We start from the raw sequence: 19,187 nt of genomic DNA, 5'->3' as shown, positions 1-19,187 counted from the left end.
ATCTTGCAAAAGAAAACTGCACAGCCCACAAGCCAAATTCTGCAGCAGAGGACTGAGTGCCAAAATAATAAAAGTACTCAGCACCTTGCAAAGCTGCATTCCACACACACAACACTAGTTTTCTTAGCAAGCATTTCTTCCAGGAATGAGTGTATCTGAAGTGCTTCAGTATTCTTAAAATAAAGCCAAAATGACTTGTAAAATCATTCAAACTTATTTTACATGTATCACAGGCCCTTTGTTTAACTTAATCAGTTCTGAATATTTCAACGAATAAAGGTAAATATTTAACATGGTACGCCTGTCAAGTTTAGAAAATTTGGGTTAAGTTGAAGAAGCAACATTTGATCTATTTCCATATTAGCTTCATGCTGACTACAGTAACCTGTTATAAGGGCTGTGTGTTGCTGCACACAAATCTAATGTGTTGATAAATATTTAGTTAATTCATAAAACATACTGAAAAGTTGAATGTTGCTCCTTCAAGATCACGCTCACAAGTCATTAGAAATGGTTTGAATATAGGTAGTACACTAGCTGCAAAAATAAATTCATGAAAATCTCAAATAACTTAGACATTACTTTGTTTGAAGCCATAACTTTATGGTTGAGTATTTCTCGTGTTGAAAGCTCATGCATCTCATTTTCACATATTTGAAGAGTTTTGGAGCATGTCCTTAAAAGGTTTCATCTAGGATATTTACTACTGATAACGAACATAATCCATCAGAAATTGTCTTTGTACATAATGGACCTTGTCAAAGATTGCATCGATTAGAAAGCTTAAAAAAATCAACTAAATGTCAAATGATCAATAGATTACAAAGTGGGTGATTTACACATTTCACAAAATGAGTTCTACTAGCCAGAAAGGATAATTTTTTGTTGTTGTTGCTATGCTCTTTTAATATATTTGATCAAGAATCTGGATTGAAAGAAAATATTTCTAGTAAAATTTGCAGTGACATAAACCAGGGATCTCTAAGTAACAAAGACAACTTTTCATGGATTCAGGCTACTTCAGGAAGACCAAATGTACAATCCATGTATTTCTATGTGGCCAAATATAAGAACATATTGCCTATGAATGAGGAATGTAAGCCACAGAATCCAAGAAAGTATTCAGGGATGAAGGACGGCTCAAAGGATCTGCGATATATAAAGGGAGGAACAACAAGTAGAAATAGAGAACAAATGACTTCATTATTTGGCACTGATGCAGTAATTTCTGAAATATGGAGTGCACTTGAGACATCAGCACTAAGAAGGCTGAAAAACTGCAGAGGATTCAGAAAAAGAACTGTGGGAATAACTGAAAGACTTGCAAATACACCATATAGTCAAACTCAAACAATAAACTTTTCTTCCTATAATGAATACAATTTGATGGTCATCTGCAAATTCATACATGGGGAATAGAAATATAATCCCATTTGAAAAGAAAAACTGCAATAAAATCTATCATCTGGAAGCTCATATCATGCAAAGGAATATCTAAAACATTGTATTACTTAAAAGTAAATAAAGCTTCTGGAAAACACTTAAGAGCAATTTATAAAAAGAATTTGCTGGATTTCTTGTCACTGGAATTCACAGTTAATCCACAGTGGCTATTTCTTTAAAATACAACTCCGCTCACCAAAATAGTTCAGGTAAATCTTATGGCCTTTACATTGGAGACTGAATAATATGATCATGCTTGCAACGATTCTCTCAGGAATTAAAATCCATTGAAGTCAAACATAAGATTATGACTGTGTTCAAAGAACTTTGCATCCCATGCATATTCACAATTATATTGATCTGGTTATATGCACACAGTTTTATTTTTAAAGGCTAACAAAAATAATAGACTTGGTTTGTTGGTTTTATTATCTTTTTTCTGTATTTTAATGAAAGAAAACCCAGATTCTAAAATCTAGTCTAACATAAGATATAGTCAAGTCAGGTGAAGTCCCAGAAACAGCAAAAGGTGACAGCAAGATCCAATACAAATGAATATAACTGATGATAAATTGATAATGTGGAGCAGAATAATATCCTGTAAGAATCATATTTAGCCTTACAGATTAGAAAGATTTCATATACTTTGCGAAAATTAAATTTCATAAAGAAAGGTCCAGATGCCTTGTTTAATCATTTTGGATTAGCAATAGCAACTTCAATATATAATTCTCTTTTCTTCCTTCTTAGTGATTAAAACCCAAACAATATCAATACTGTTTGAAATCACATATACTTACTCTGGCAGTCGGGACAGGATACCTAAGGAAAGAGAAGTTATGCCATCATTGATCCGACCCGGCAGCTTACGCTTCTTAATCCAGCTGACAGCAAACTCCAGCCCAATAAAAGTAATGAAGAATGGAATACTCTAAAAATAGTTCGCAAAAAAAAGAAAATCACAACACAAATAAAATTAGATAGACCTTTCCTAACAGCATTTTATGCAGTGAAATGCTTCTCAGATTGGCTGGCACCTTAGTAGCTACTCCTGCCTGCGATAAAGCTCCACATGAACCTTACAAATCACAACAACGAAGGCTACAATTTAACCCACAACACCAGCATAAATCCATTGCAATAACATCCTCCCACAATGTCTTCTTTTGTACATTCTGCACATAAACTCAAATGTTATCAGAACAAAACACAAAAGTCTTTCCAAACTTATATTTCTCATTTTTAATAAATCAGCGAGAGCAGCAATATTTGTGGACTCCTCCAACCACATGGCAGAACAGAATCTGGTTTTGATTTGATATTGTATAGAGTTTTTTAGTGTTTTCAGCCACTGAAATTGGCATCTAACATTATTATCTGAAAGAGACAGTAAAGTGAGTTTCTTTCTACTTGGCATTTCTGTTGCCATGCTTTTCACTGCAGACAACAACAGCACTTCTGTACGAGTTTTCATCAGTGAACCCAGTAACTATGCAGCCCATTCCAATCTGGGCCATACACCATGTTCTCTTTCCAGACCAAGTAGCAATGATACAATGTTCCCCTTTTTCTTTTGGATTGTATTGACTGCAAAATAACTTTCTGCCTTTCTGCAGAAAAGTATAATGGTGAACAAGACTGAAACATTCTCACTCACAACACTGCTTCAGTCTAGGATTCAATGTCCATCTTGTATCCCAGAACAACTGGCAAGCTGAAAATGCACAGCAACAGCACCCATTAGTGAAAGGTGTGGGTGGAACTGGTGGTAGGACTGGTAACATTTTCAGGACAAGATCATTTTTCATCAGTAAAGACTGTCAGACCTGTTCTCAAATTTTTATCATCTCAGGCAACAAAAAAAAGGCTTGAGTAACAGTAACTGGTAGAGCATATTTTTTTTACTGACACTGCAGTCCTAACAGTCCTTGCACTTCAAGTGTGGAAGGAATTAGGCAGTGGCAGCATTTTAGCCATCACCACCAAAATCTAGAAGGCCTGTGGCAAGGAAAATTGGAAGGAGTTATCAGATCTCTGTGCATGCAAATGTTCCTTCAACTTCCTCACTTGCTCTGTAGACAACTTTTTGGTGACCTTTGAGACATTTAGACAACTGCTTTTTGGTTATATTAAGGCATAAAATCCCCACCATGTTTTGCAGGGCAAGAGAAATGCAAGACCAGTTCTGCACCATTCCAGGAGTCACCACACTGCCATCCTTGCCCTGTTAGTTTTCTGCTGCTTCTGCTCCCTTCAGATAAGCTGCACACATGTACAGCTTCACTGCCTGAAACCCTCCAAACTACACTGCTGCAGAAGGGAGGCTGGTCCTGCCCATATAACATTTTAATAGAAGCATGTTGTCTCTGCAAATGCCGTTGCATTTTGGAGGGTGCTCATTTTTGTTGCCAAGTGAGATATGATCTGGGAATTCCTACTAGGCTGGGACACTATAGAGACTAAGATGGATATAGAACAGATTGCTCAGCTAAAGAAGAATTGGATGATTCAAACCATGCAAACAGCAAGAGATTTATAGTGTCTAGAAAATGTGAAAGTTCATAAACTTCAGCAGCACAGGGTTAGGTTACAATAACAGATGAACAGAGATTAATATCAACATGAGACTTTTTAACTTAGGTGCCTAGCTTGCTCTGTAACAGCACTTTAGGCATCTAAAAGCCTGTTTGTCATGTGTACCAACTGATGATATAAAAGACAATAAAGCAAAGGAAGACTTATGCATAAAGCCTAAGGAACACCCAAGAAAACCAATGTGGTAAATCTTTAAATATTTGAAATAAATAATAAATAATATAATAATAAAATATATTCTAAAAGAAAATAATAAAAGAATAATAAAACCCTACAACCTTCCATTTGAAATCAATGAAACATTATAGAAAAATATAAATACCCCTTGTTCTGCTCTCTATAGCCATTTCATTTCTAAGTAGACAAGACTTTTAATGTACTTTTCCCAATTGATATAACAAGAAAACACATTCCTGACTTAGTAAACAAAGGTTGATGATCACAGCTGTACACTCCAGCAGAGAAAAAAGAGGTTTAATAAGAAAAACTACAAAACACTTAATGACAATATTAGGAGACAGTTCTAGCACAGACTACAAGCAGTTTTAAGGTCTGGAACAGCAGAATCTGCACAGCAAATTGAATGGGCTCAGAACAGAGAAAGTGAGGTGCTTTATTAATGAAATAAAAACAGTTAATAGGAAATGTACGATGTCTGTATTCCATGTGGTGATTCATTTTACCTAGCAACCTCTGAAACAGTTGAAATACTTGACTTTATACTAATGTACACTATTATAACTTCTCTCTTATTGACTTCATTAAATATTTTCCTACCACTGTGAAGCTGTGAAGCAGCCAAGCATTTGACACCACTTTTTGACTCAGAAATGGGGAGTGTCATAGCAAGGAGGATAAAGAAACATTCAAACATCCTTAACCTCTTGCTCATCAAGGAGATTGTAAAAGGAAGGATTTATGGCATACCCCTTACTATCTAGGAAATTACTACATCTTTCTCACACACCTACATTAAGCTTGGTCCAAAGCAGATCAATGGGATCAACTACATCAAGAACAGTATGTATTATTTACGTGACCATGACAGCTATTGTCACAGGGAATGAAAAGGCATGCCCTGTCCCGAACAGCCTACAGTGTAAGGATGAGATGTAATGCAACACCAGGAGAATGCAAATAATTCAGGAAAAAAGGAGACAGTAAGAGAAAATAGTCTCACTAGCCAAACCACTATTTTTTTTTTCCCCTGGGTTTTTTTTGTTGTTGTTTTTGGGGTTTTGTTATGCTTTGGTTTGGTTGGTTGGTTTGGTTTTGTTGTTGTTGTTCTTGTTGTGGGGGTTTTTTTGGGGTTTTTTTGCTTAAGTTAAAAGAACAATGAAGACATTTAAGGAACCCATTGAGGATGGCTATTTCTACAACTGTTTTCAAGGGTTGTCTCTACAAACAAAGTAACACAAAGTTAAGAAATAGCCACTGTTAGCATCACAGGTTAGAGACAAGCCATATCCTTTTGGTATCTTCTGGTCCATAAATGTTTTATTCTCTCTCTGTTTCCAGTTTTTTTCTCTTCATGTATCAGCAGAAATACTTAATGGAGATTTGCATTAGCTTGTGGTTTACTTGAATAACTGATCCATAACTTGAAAGCCTTACTCTGAGTACTGTGTAAGAGGGTTCCATTACACGTAACCAACTCTACAGAATGCAAAGGACCACTTAAAATCAGTTTCTGCTTTATACTGTTGCAAAGAATAATATTCTAGTTGAAACTCAGCATATACTCATAGTTTTATTGCAATTCTTGAAAGTTTCTGTTTTCTTAAAGTCCCAGATCCTTATAACATATGAATCTCAACTTTCAAGTAAAACTAAATATGAAGGTTCTGTGCTTACTATTTAGAAGCAAACTCTAAAATGCGAATTGAGTTTAAATGTGAACTTATTCTTTAGGCTCTTGAGACAGTAAATAGAAAAGAAAAACACTGATTATTAAATTTAAAGCTTTCATTTTGGGGTTCTCAGCAGAAGGACTCTCTCTTCTGAAGTCTGACCCACTGAAGTCTTTACCGAGCACAAGTGATAATTTCAGACCATAGCAAGGTACAAAGTGAATTTATGGTTTAATAAAACTATGTTTGGCAAACAAAAACAATCATTCCATCTGCCCATCTGTAGATTGTGAGAGAATAAATAAAAACAGAACAAAAAAACACCAAACAACCAACAGAACATGCTGAGCCTAATCTTACACCCATAGGAAAGAGGATGCTCTTAAAAGGAATGGCCAAGCATCAGTACAGATTTTAAAAGTCAAGATGTTCTGTCCTGGAGAAAGAAAATGGACATACTTCCAAGAAATAAAGGAAAAATCAAGGCGTTTGAATTCTACACGACAAAAACTCATACAAAAATTAATTCTACAATTATTATCCAAGATTCAGACCCCTTTCCCCAGAATTTTGGAGATTTGAAGGATGACTTTTCCCTAGGCACTGCTGCAGAACTTTGCTACTTGTCACTGGTAGCAGCTGATCAGCTCATGTTTTAAACAGGACTTGGGACCTTTGCATACAGCTCTGCCAACATACAGAGCAACAATGCAGGGGCCATTGCTTCTGAAAATGGAAGCAATATAACCAGAGACAGAAAGTACACTGCACAAGTTAAGCTAACTATTCTGTTCTCAAAACCAGAGCTGCTTCACCCACTGCTGTCATTTCCTACCCATATGTAACAGCACAGGTGACTCTAGCTCAAAGGTGCCACTCCTGTGAAGTGTATATATTTTGTAAACCAACCAGATCAATTTCACAGATCGCTAACCCATGAATATTTATTTGAGTGAATTTGGAGGTTCTGCCACCTGTCTAATGTTGGAAGGTGCATATCCCCACAGACGTAGCCATGTCATCTACTGTCCTAGAAATACTTTCATCCATCTGATACCCAGTAGATCACAGATCCAAGATGCAAATTCCACTACAGTGTCTCAGGGGAAAAAAAAAGAAAAAGTCTTACACTATTTAGGAGACACTAATGTAATCAGTTTACACACACACGTCATCATTATTGTCTTTTAGAGTGACTTACTTGAGCTGAGGCCTCCATTTGTTACCACCTCTACACTAGAATTTTTTGGCTTGAATTGATCTCAGACATCCACTTCTGTATCTGTACCAACTAAAGGGGTTACCACTCCAAGACCTCCTTGAAAGGCTCATGAGGTCACTATTAAATCTGTTGCTGATGAATCCAATGGATATACTGCTCTTGTAATTGTTCCCTAAACAGCCAAGAATAGCAGCTGGAGAGGGACTGTAGATAGCTGCCATCTGCCCATAAACATGGCCAAAAGAGGATGGATGAACTCTGTCTAAGGTCAGACCAAAGCCAAAGAGTTAAAACAGTTATCCCACGAAAGCACTTCTATATGCCCACCTAGGCAAGCATCAAAAGATCTGTTCTAGCAACAAATACACTGTCAGGAGGGAAATCTAGTACAGCTAACCTAAGACAGGAATTTAAGGAAAGTATAACTGTAGTGGGAAACCTTTTTTTAGTGTTTTGGTTTTTTTTTTTTTTGTGAGAAATATTCCTTTACAAACTTATCACATCAGTGCTCTACAACAGCAGACGTCTGCAGGGACTTTCATAATTCGAAGTATTAAGAATCCTTTCACAGACTTATATCTGTGTGCCTAGTAAAAAAAAAAATCCAGGTTTGGGTAATGTCTGAGCACATGGCAGAAGAAAGCCCAAAGATGTTAAGGAACACTACGGACAAGAAAGTGAATGATATTCAGTTGGAAACGTGGGAACAGCAAAAGGGACTGAGAGTCGCAGTAGACAGACCTGGAGGAAGAGATCAGCTGGCTAGGCAAAACCATCGAGCTTCCTCGATCATGATGCTATAGCTTAGTTGCAAAACACCTCTGAGGACAGCAGTCCATTGACCAGACACTGCACACACAGGCTGGGCTTGCAGCAGCTTTCTGCTTACCTTATGCAAAAGGGCAACCTTTGCTGATAACATCCCTCAGTGAGGGACTGCTGCATACTACAATTCCCAGAAAGCTGCTGATGGTGCTGCACTGCTCTGCACAGCCCATGACACCCCCACTGCAGCCTGAAAGCAGCTGCTGCACAGCAGTCCAGGGCATACCTGGCAGCGCAGCTTGTCAGAACTACCAAGACCCACTTAAAAAGTGCAGCTCTTTAGTGAAGCTGGACTGAATTTACTTTGACAAGAGCAAAATAGCATTTATCTGCTGTGTCTGTGAACAGCTGACATCGACCTGTGTTCAGAAGGAGCTGACAATCAAGATATGTGCAGTAGGTAGGACAGAAGGGAGCAAAGGTATCTTGGAAGTGAATTAACTGGCAGGGTGGGAGGGGAGGGAAAGCTATGCTGCTGCCTGCTGACAAGGGAGTTCTCACCCTTGACCTCTGTACTCTTGCCTTGGATATTTAGGACAGAGCACCATCCCAGCATAAATATTTGTTCTAAATTCTCTTAAACAATCTTTATTTTTTAATTAGAAACCTTTTATTTTTCTGTCTTTGACTGAGCTTGACTTAAGGGCACAGAGAGACCTGACTTTTTGCTTGCTTCAAGAACCATAATAGCCAAACACAGTATCATATTTTCTGCTTTCCTCAGTTCAGTTTGCTGTCACTGTTCATCTTGTCAGTGCTGCTGAATATAATATTAGCACCAGACCTCAGATATTTGGGGTGCTTCTCTGAAAACTTCAGCTCTTGGTACCAGGAGAAATCACCATTTAAATAAATGATAATAGAGGGCACGGTTAAACTGGCAGCTTACAGGCAGAAAGCCCAGAAGAGAAAGAGGATTTAATCTTAATTTAGGTGCCCTTTCGCGGATGGTTTCTGTGAGGCGGCTGTGGCTTTTGAAAACAGGTACAGGTGGGCGGACGAGAGGGCGAGGGATGCAGCCAGGGTGGGAAAGGAGAGGACTCTCACCTTATCCACGTAATTAGGTACCTCCTCCACCGTGCGGAAGGAGCTCTCTCCGGGCAGCAGCGCGTAGAAGAGGGCGCGGAGCTGCTGGCCCAGCGCGGTGTCCCGCGGGCTGCCCGCCTCAGCGCCCATGGCCCGGCCGCGCTGCGACCGCTCCGCTCCGCTCCGCTCCGCTCCGCCGGGACGGCGCAACCCGGCCGCCCCGCCCCGCCCCGCCGCGGCCTCGCCTCGTTACCCCGCGGGCCCGAGGGCTTCAGGGCTTCCGTGGGGAAAGCTTGCCATTTCTGGTTTCCCTGCATCTTGCTGTTTCGGAGGTTTGCTTGGGTTTGGAGGCTCTTTTTTCGTATGTGTCATCACTGCCTGGCCCACTTCTGGAAGCTGCGAGAAAGCTCTCGCGCACCCCAGCTGCCTTCTCACCCTCAAAAATCTCAGAACCTCAAAAATCAGCAGCGCTCAAGCCATCATTTCTCAAGTTTAGACAGATTTCCACACAACAATAAAAATTATTGCTCAGGTTTGGACTTACATAAAAATAAAATGTTATGGGTTTTGAGAAACAAGCCAAGGTGTGCTCGTTGACTCGTCTGCTCGGCTGTATGGATCAGTCCAGCATTCTTCCTATTGGAAGTTTTTATTTTTTAATAGGGCTTATCATGGCTCCATTTTATATAGCTTTAATTAACATCACTGCATTGAAGGTAGCCTCTGGAAGCCATCTATTGTGCTTTCAATTACAAAGGAGTGAAAACTAGGGAAATACAAAGAAATGGTGAAATGTATGCTAGATCCTCGTAGAAAATTACTTTTAGAAATGCGAGTAAGGACAGGCTTTGTGCATCCAAGACCTTCAGTCTGAAGCTCAGGAGCGTGTCAAATGTTTGTCAATTACGCTTGATATTTGGTGTTAATACAAATAATAAGATTTCTGATAAAATTTTCCAGATTAGCTGGAAATAAAATAACACAATATCTCAACAATGCCTTCATCTCAAATGTACAGTTCCAGTAACAATCTTTGCAGAAGAAATGGACTGCAAATCCCACTGTAAAGGATTTTACCACAATTTAAATTCTGACAGTCATTAAACAATTTTTTTTTACTTTGAATCAGCCTTTAGTTTTGGAAAGGAGCTATGCTGGGTGATTTCAGCTGAAGTTTCTGTTTAGAAAAAGTTCCATGCAGAGAAATTCACATTAAAAAAACCTGAAATATTACATATTTGTGATGTTTGTATTAAATAAGTTACCATTTAAACAACAGCGTGGAAGGTCGATTTAAACAGTATTTTTCAGTTTCAATAATGTTACAATACTGTAGAGAATGGCTGTCAGAAAATTACTGAAAATACCAATAAAATATTTTACTTTTAGCTGAACAAAGCAGGAGTATTGAAAAATGGCATTAATGATGAAATAGAGTTGGACACTCTTAATATGTATAGTTTATACTAGTACTGTAAGTAAAAAGAATCATAAATTTATTTAAATGCTTTAAAATTGCATTCTAGTGTTGTCAACTTCATTGGCGATTTATGATAATCTGAGGTTCTTTCAAAACTCTAGTTGTTAACTTCTACAATCTGAGCTAATCTAAATAAAAATTCCAAATTTACTCAAAATCACACACATCAACAGCATTCTGACCAGATCTTCATCGCAAGCAATGAGAGAAAACATTTTCTTGTTCGTTTAGATTAGCCTCAGTATTTCTATGACATTACTCTCATGTTAGAGCTCCTTTAACTCAGCCTCACCTCAGCCATACCGTCTCAGTCAGCCACCCTGAGCCCTTCATTACTCTTGTGCTGGAGTTCAGCTTGCTCCATCATCAGCCTTCAGAGTTAAAGTGGCCTAAACTTAATCCCACAAAAATTGCTATCAGTGAACTGCATCTGGGGACCACTCGGGTGTAAGATCTATTAGCAGGGCAAGGGAGCCCATGGCCACACAAGGTGAGATGCATTTTAGGTGCTATGGAACCACTACATCCTATCTGGGAAAGAAAAGAATCCCTCAAATTTTTATGACTTTCTACTTTCTTAAAGATTATTATTTTGGACTGCCATTTCATTGTAAATTGTCATCCCAATATGACTGCACTGAAGCTCTTGCTTTCAAACAGGAAGGAAGAAAATTGGACTTGATCATGCTTCACAGGGGAAAACAATGGGTTGTGTTTTCCAGCTTCCATGTCCAAGAAGATATAGGTGATAGCACTACAACACCTGTACTGCTGGTGAGGAGAACAGTTTGAAATCTTATCTGGAGCATTTACGAGTGTTTCACAAGCTTCAGTGGTCTGGCTCTACCAATGTAGCTGCTGTTTTCTACTTGTGCCTTGAAACTTAGCGTGCAGTTTTCAGTACTCCTTCTTTCTGTTGTTAAGAAAGGAATGGAAAATAACGGAATGTGGCTTCATTGGAGGCACTAACCCTCTCCCAGACAATGCTCCCTCCATTCAGTCACCTTGCAGGGTTTTTTTGTGAGTTGATTTTTTTTATTACTTTATTTTCTGCAAAGACTTAAATAATCTACTTTTTTCCTCTTTACAACAACAAAAAAAAACCCCAAACAAACAGAAAAGTATATATTTCCCATCCTACACTGCCATCAAAAATGCAGGAGGATGTTCTGTATGGAGACTGGGATTCTGCTGTTTATTAGTAGATCATTCCAGTAACTAAGGCAACAAAGGCCTCTGTTCTACTTAGAGGAAATTGGGGATCTGGCCTAACATGATCTGTAGGTGGATCATATTTTGTTTTCTCTAAAGAACTTCATCCCACCCACTTCATGAACAGAGAACGCCCAGAGTCTTCCTGTTTAGGCCTCTCTAAGCAGTAAAACAGCACTAAATAATAAAGTCATAAAGGGAATTAGGGCAGTTTGAAATAGGGATGGGCCATATAGTCTGCCTTAGTAGTCATTCACAGTAAACTAAATCATATCCAGAACCAAGCTGGGCTTAGTGTGCTCTGTTTGTGTAGTAGTATCTTTGAATAGAAGCACTTTAAAGGAGTACAGTTTAAATGAGTACACAAGTCGATGTCAGAATTTTTTGTATCAGCACTCCAAGTATACAGCACCTACATTCATGCTTGGCAGTGGATGTCATCAGAGGAGCACTAAATGTATTAGTGTTATTATAAAACTGGTATTATAATATATTAAATATTTTCAGTGTTGTCTTTGCCAGTGATAAACCCTACATCATATTAAAAAACCCCTACCATTAAAAAAATGTTTATTTGCTTATATTATGAGCTATATATATATGTATATCAATATACAATTCTTAATAAGAGCATAATAAACTTACTCCAGAGACCTGAAGACAGGGATGATCTTGCACATTAATCAATGTCATGCTATGCACTTGGCAACTTATTGGTAACTCCATTGCTTCTACACAGAACTGATAGCCACAGAACAGTGTTCCTATATGATCATTCTAAGTTATTTAATTCAGCACAACTTGTTAGCAAAATCAGTTTATTCAAGGGTTTCCAAGCTGTGCAGCGAAAATAATACACCCTTTAGGGAGTCTGTTGGGGAAACCTTACAGTGATAAATGTGTATACTAATCTCAGAATTTTATCCTTGTCTGTTTGTTTATTAGCATCTCTTCCTGATCCTATAGAAGGCTATTGTTTGTTAGTTTGTTTTTGTTGGGGTTTTTGGTTGTTGTTTGGGTTTTTTTCAGCATAGTAATAGATCTGAAATCCTCCTTTCTCATATAGGAAAAATATTTTTAATTTTTCTTTATTTGTAAATGCTTTATCTTTCTTTTTGTATCCTCAGGAATCATTTGCACCTTAGACTCCTGTTCCCTACTTAGCTGAGCTAGATGCTGACTTCTAGAAAATGTGTGGGAAACACTGCTCTCTCCTTCGCTTCTAACATGCTTCCTCCATCATTTGCTTTGCCCTGGCACTGAGACTTACAGGATTGCTCCATGAGTTTACTTCACAAACTCACATAGCAAGAAATAAAGCCAGAAAAGAAATAGTTTTACCTTTTTCTACTGCTCTAGCTAGCTAAATGGCTTAAGAGAGTGGCCAGGGAGGGCAAGAGTTGGCATGAAGGCTCAGGAGAAAGTGCAGGACCACACAGCTACAAACCAGAGATGGGAGAACAAAATGGAAATAGGACTTCTTCATTTCAGCAGCAGCAAGTTGTTAGAGCAGCTGAACAGCTCATGGAGTCACTGCCTCATGCCCATCTGTCATAAAAATGGCTGTGGCAGGCTGTCATGTCAGCAGGCAACCACACCCAAGCAGTCAGCACTTCCTTCACATCACTACTTCAGTGCCTTTGTTTCAAAGTTGTCCATTTTTTTTTTTTTCTGTAAGGTCAGTCTCTATCAGGATGGATAGGGTCATGGGACATCTTCTGGAAGGGGTATGGTGCTCTCCATGAATCTCACAAGGACCCATCAGGCTGCTAGGAAGCCAGGAGGGGATAGTTCAACGCATGTTGCAGATGAAAGATACCACAGGAGATGAGGACGCAAAGGTCTGATCAGGAAAAGAACAAGAGTGGCTCAGAGTTGCAGGAGGGAAATTCTCCTGGAGACCAGAGGAGCTTTACAGAGGTTGCTGCAATTCAGAAAAGTAGCTGAGATTGCCAGCTGAGATATACACTGAAAGTATGGGTCACCCTACTAGGATACAGTGAGCAGCAGGAATTGGTATTCATACTCTGTGTTTTTATTAGTCCTCAAACAGCAAAAAAGCATCTCAGTTTTCTCTATTTCAGAAACTTTGGTTTAAGTTTCTATTCTAAGAGAACGATGTTAGAGAGAAAATCCTTTTGGAATGATTGCTATGCTGACCTCAAGGAACACAGACAAGGTGGTACATCCTGAAACTCTGATTTTGGAGACCAATCATAAGCAGAAAGCCCTGCATCACGTCTGCGTGTTAGCCTTCTTGAACACTGCTGGAATGGCAAGAAGTTCCCAACAGAGCCTGTGTAGTGCTTTGAGCCCTCCCCGCTTCATCTACATGTTGTGCACTCTTGGTGCTTCCCTTTTGCAGACCCTGGTGATCACTAGACACTGCACCAAACCATTCTAACATGCTCCATCAGCATAAAAAATGGCCCAACAAAGCACTAAACTGGCTTGAGTTGTTATGGACTGAAGATGACAGACATGCAGAACAGGAAGAACGACAGGACAACATGGTGGTCTAAAGTCTACCCTGCTGAGGAAAACTTGGGAATTTCAGAACTTCAAACTTATCTGTCTCATGCCTGAGCTCTGTAGAAAGTTTGTCAAGGAGCCAGCATGTGCTCTGACTAAATGCTTGTTCATCCTTTGTCTGCATGCCTCATCTCCTGGGCTGTTCAGTGCCCATGGGTGGGCTCTTCAGCTGCCACACCTATCGGGCATTCAACTACCCATCTGCTGGAGAGGTGAACTCTGAACTAGGTCAGTTACTGGCACTCCTCAGTTGGCTTCTTATCTCTGCACAACCTGAAACAGCTCCAAGAAGATGCTTTTAAGTCATGAGCAGCCCCACACCAGCTGACATGCTCGTGCCCAGTTCTGATGCAGCCAACCCAGCTGCCTAATGAGTCAGGGAGCAGTCATTGGGATACTCAGGCAGGCTGAAGAATAAGGCAGACACTATTTTGGGGTATTTTTGTAATATTTTCCGTCATTGTTTGCACTTGAAATAATTTAACCTTTTGTTCTTACTGAGGAAAAATGTGTTTTGGTTTTTTTTTTTGTGTGAGAGGGGATGGGATGGGAGTTACTGGAAAAATAAATTCCATCTTCAAGGCAGACCTATCAAGTAAGTAACTTTAGAAGAACAGCCTGCCCACCTGTTGTGAGTGTTTCCAAATTTTATCTGGCATGCTCTGCTGTGCAGTTTTTTGCACTTTTATTTTTGAAAACCTTATTATAGTTTAATTTTTTAAGAACACCAGGGTTCAGGCTGCTGTGTGATGTAAACTGCATGTTAGGTCTGCATTATGCAGCTTACAACCGCAGCTTCAGGACAGATAGCTCATACATCAAGATCATTTGATCAGATAGGTTATAACCTATTTGATATGTCTTTGTGCCATGTGACAAGTGATTGTTACTATTTGTTATCACCAGAACAGTCTTGTGTTTTTGAATTAGGAACAGATGAATGTCAACACTAGGTAGATCCAAAATTATAAAACATTTCATGACATGAGAGGCACACATGAGATTATATCACATGCTACCACTTTACTCCATGTGCACAAGCAGGAATCATTTGGGTAATTTCTGAGTGGAAGCATAGAAAGTACAACTTTTCCAGCAAGGCTAACCAAAATGCTGATTTTTTTTTTTTTTAATAAACAACAGTCATAGAGAATTATAAAGAGTATGCCCATATAAATGAATTTCAACAGAAAGACTGTTGTCCGTTAACACTGAACATTTTTTAAAGATCTACTCTAGTATCAGCAGCAGATGTACTTTATAAAAGTCTTTGGGTAATATTTTAAAGCTTGAGATCTTCAAGAGTCATTTGGCCTCAAATCAGCTGTTTTCCTATATTATAAGGAAGAGAGAATAATTTTTCTTTCCCAGGAAAACCACATAGTTTCTACTTCTTTCTAGCCTGCAAATCCCTAGTCCTTGAAAAAGAGATTGTTTTCTGGATGACTCCTTTAAATAGTTATTTATACATGCTGAGTGCAATTAATGTGTTTGAATAAAACAAAAAGACTACAAAGCTTAGCTACCAAAGGCAGTAGAACACTTTTGGAAAGGTGGAAATCCCCTTTACTTCCAGGGAATAAGTTACCAGAGCCTCTGGCAAGCAACAAGCCTCCTGTGCCAGTAGGGCTGTTAGGAGTTGAACACTGCCAGCTCCCCACCCCCTCAGCAAATCTACAGCCACTGCCCCCTACCACTCCAGAGAGAGTGCTCACTTCTGGTCCAGCTGCCTCTGTGCTCCTGTTTAGCAGAGTTTGTTCTCCTTCCTCTCCTTTAAGTCAGTGCATCAATACCACAAGTTCACGTCTGAGGGCAAAGGAAGTGCCTTTCTCCTGCTGCCCACAGACTCAAGCTGACAACCTTCTCCACCCAGGAGCTCTCCATCCACCACTCATCCACAAATAACCTCTTGCTCTCCTTCATTTGTTTAACACTGCTCTGGGGGCACCGTGAAGACACTACCCATCACCTGCCTACCATCCTTGAAGACACACAGTCATCCTCCTGCTACTCCTTTGACCCAGTGCCAAAGCCCACCTCCCACTGTGAGACCACTCCAGAAGGAAGTACCAGGTGCTCCCTGCCAGCCTAAACCTCAATAAGGACATTTCTCCAGATCTTTTGATACTCCAAGTAATTTATATGTCATATGTTGAGAACCAAGCCTTGCAATATTGTGCAATTGCATCCTACCTGGAGACATTCCAGCACACTCTCCACTGCTCAGCTGGCTCTCTAATTGCCCAAATATCTGCCACCTAAATATCTCTTATCTGCTAACTAAGTCCTGATGACCTAAATACGTTCTTTCTTAATCAGCCATTAGATAAAGACAGAAGCTGGAGGCCTTTTTTAATCAACAGGATTCCTTTCAGAAAGTAACTAGCTGAAACTGTCGCTCCAGAAGGCCCTGGAAGCTTAGAGAAAGAACTAAATGCTGAAATGTGGACTGAACAGGAATTAAAACAAGAGCAAAAACTAATTAATAAATACACCAAGATCTGCAAATAACTGTTAGGGGAAAAAGAGGGAAGGAAAAAAAATTAAAGGAAAGCAAGCAAGTGAAAATTCATTAATACTCCAAAGTTTTTGGGCTCTTTGAAATCTAGACGTGTAATCTAGTTGGAAGTCCCAGTACAAGGTAGCATATTAGTTGACTTAAGTAAAGACTACTGTAATATATAAGTGTTGGAAATGTCTGTTAAACTTAAATATTTTCAATCTTTGAGTGCATTTCATTTTGCAAGCCTGAAGTTCATTTCATGCTGCACACTTTAATATAGTATGAAAAGCAAGAATAACTATAAAAGTTATTTAATAAAACAAATTATTGAAATTAGTATGATCAATCAAATTACAAGTAATATATATGTCACATTTTACCATAGCAAAAGCTTTTTTCTTACTTTTTTTTGTTCTTTTTTTACATGATGAATGTAAGTGAAAAGCAATATGAAATTTCATTTATGGATGTGCATCACTTTGAGGGAAAAAAAGACTATCCACTACAAAATTCACTTAGGAAATGCCTACTTTTTCCCCCCTTTATTCTAGTTTCCCATATATTCATGAATGTTTCTAATCTCTTTTTATGTTCGGGGAATGAAATAAGCTTCAAATTCATATGTCATAAGTATGGAATGTATTCCCTGATATTTAGTTGCGGGGAATCCTTCCTGTGTTACAGAGTAACTTCTACAGCAGCTGTGGTCAAGATGTTTGTAAGGTTTTCCTTGCTGTGTTGTTTACCTGTTCTGAAACACTTACTGTTTTAATATCTGAGCCAAAGCCCAATCAGAATAGTAAGATTTGTATGCATAGTGTTTTGGGGAATGCTTAGGGGTTTGTGGGTTTTTTGTGGCAAGATAACTGGAAGACAAAATAGTGGAAAATTAGAAAAAGATCTTCAAGAGTCCAGATGCAACTATCAAGGTCAGTTTGGTCTACTTATAGTAGGTTTGCAATGAATCAACTCCATTATTTTGACATGAATCATCTCTCTAGCTTTTAAGGGACTGATGAGGTATCTGGGGAATGTGTTCATTGTTAAAAGACTGCAAAATCTACCATAATCTGCATAGTTGAACTGAATCAACCAATAAAATGTTTTAAATACATTATATTTAAAATATATTTTTCCATTAAAAAAATGTATATTGACCTCTCGATTTGCTATGGTTACCTGTAAACGTGTGAAGCTTTTAGACCATGGTTCTCAGTCAGTAAAACTGCTGTTGACATATTTTAGCCACTTTTGTAACCTCCTTAGTCCTTTCCTTTGGGCCATGGATAGGTATGTCTTTGAATTTGGACTGCAGTGAGTGGAAGGGATGGGAAGCGGGAAGCTGAGAATAAACACAGGTTTACCTCAATCAACTCTTCAGAAGTCAGAGAAGAAAGTTAATATTAACATCAGGCTCATTTTGAAAGTTCCACTGAGTATGGGTATGCCGTTTGAGTCCAGGTGTTGTCACAAATTTAAAAGGAATTTGAAACATGTAAATCTACCTCTCCAATTTAGTTCACAATACTTTTTTGCTCTTATAATTTTTCAGCTTTTTTAGCTGAACAAACCCCAGATTTTGTTCTAATGTACGGAGGAAATAAAACTCTCAATGTAAAGGCTTCTTAAAGGAATCTTTCCCTTTTTTCTGTGTTTGTTTTTTCATTTTATTCTTTGCTAGATGCTAGATGTAATGGTTACATGCAGATCTGTATTTGCTCAAGCGTTATAGCATCCTGATAGTAGGATTTGCAATAAGGCATTTGGTGTGTAATTGTGAACTCCCAGGTATGCAAATAGTGTGTAAAATGTTGTTATCCATCACACTCAGTTACACTGCTCCAGTGAAACGCATTCTTACATCAACTTCCTCCACAGGCATCTTGTTTTACTGACACTATCATGTTAATAATGTATTTGACCTTATGCCAACTGGCATTTCAGAAGCTGAGAGCTTTCATTTTATTTTTTGAAAATATAAGGGCAATGGTCTCTACAGTATTTTTCTTGGCTATTTTGGGCAACTGAAATTCTCTGAATTGCTTTCAGAAAATCCTTTCTCATTTAAGTACTTAATCTAATTTTGTTTTTCTGAATCACACTTATGCAGGATGCCTAAGCCACTGCATTAGTGTAGAGACAGACCAAAATTTTATCAATTTTCTGATTGGAACAAAAAATGAAATATGCAAGTAGCATTCTAACGAAGTGCAGTTGCAGGTAGATATATCATCATTCACGTTCACTTCTTCCATTGCCATTCTCTGAATTGTTGTACAGCTGTGGAGTTTCTCCTCAGAAAAAGCTGCACAGCAGTGGTAGGCAAAAACAGGGGTAAGAGGTGCCTATGCTTTGCTTAAAGCTGCATATACCTTTCAGCATGATTCTTTGGATGCCAATTTAAACATCACAATGATAATATAATCTTCTGCTGGCAAAATTTCTAAGAAACTTGTATCTGCCTTCATCCTCAGAGTTTTATCAGACTCATCAAAATTG

The 19,187-nt window shown here is 38.7% G+C and overlaps 1 protein-coding gene across 3 annotated transcripts in view; it reads right to left on the bottom strand.

Moving 5' to 3' along the window:
- Positions 1-9,166, bottom strand: part of AGMO (alkylglycerol monooxygenase) — a 226,441-nt gene extending 217,275 nt beyond the window's left edge. For 2 of the 3 annotated variants that reach the window (XM_048304353.1, XM_048304344.1), the window contains exons 1-2: positions 8,983-9,166; positions 2,244-2,374 (exon numbers count right to left, since the gene is read on the bottom strand). In XM_048304353.1, the coding sequence (XP_048160310.1) occupies positions 2,244-2,374; positions 8,983-9,111 (260 nt within the window). In that variant the 5' untranslated portion in view covers positions 9,112-9,166. The remainder of the gene's footprint in view (positions 1-2,243; positions 2,375-8,982) is intronic. The other variant, XM_048304362.1, reaches the window with a different exon arrangement.
- Between the last annotated feature and the right edge of the window lie 10,021 nt (positions 9,167-19,187).

The sequence above is a fragment of the Corvus hawaiiensis genome, chromosome 1, assembly GCF_020740725.1.
Source record: "Corvus hawaiiensis isolate bCorHaw1 chromosome 1, bCorHaw1.pri.cur, whole genome shotgun sequence".
Lineage (NCBI taxonomy): Eukaryota > Metazoa > Chordata > Aves > Passeriformes > Corvidae > Corvus > Corvus hawaiiensis.
The sequence above is the reverse complement of the archived record's forward strand: the minus strand, read 5'-3'. Positions and strand labels throughout refer to the sequence as shown.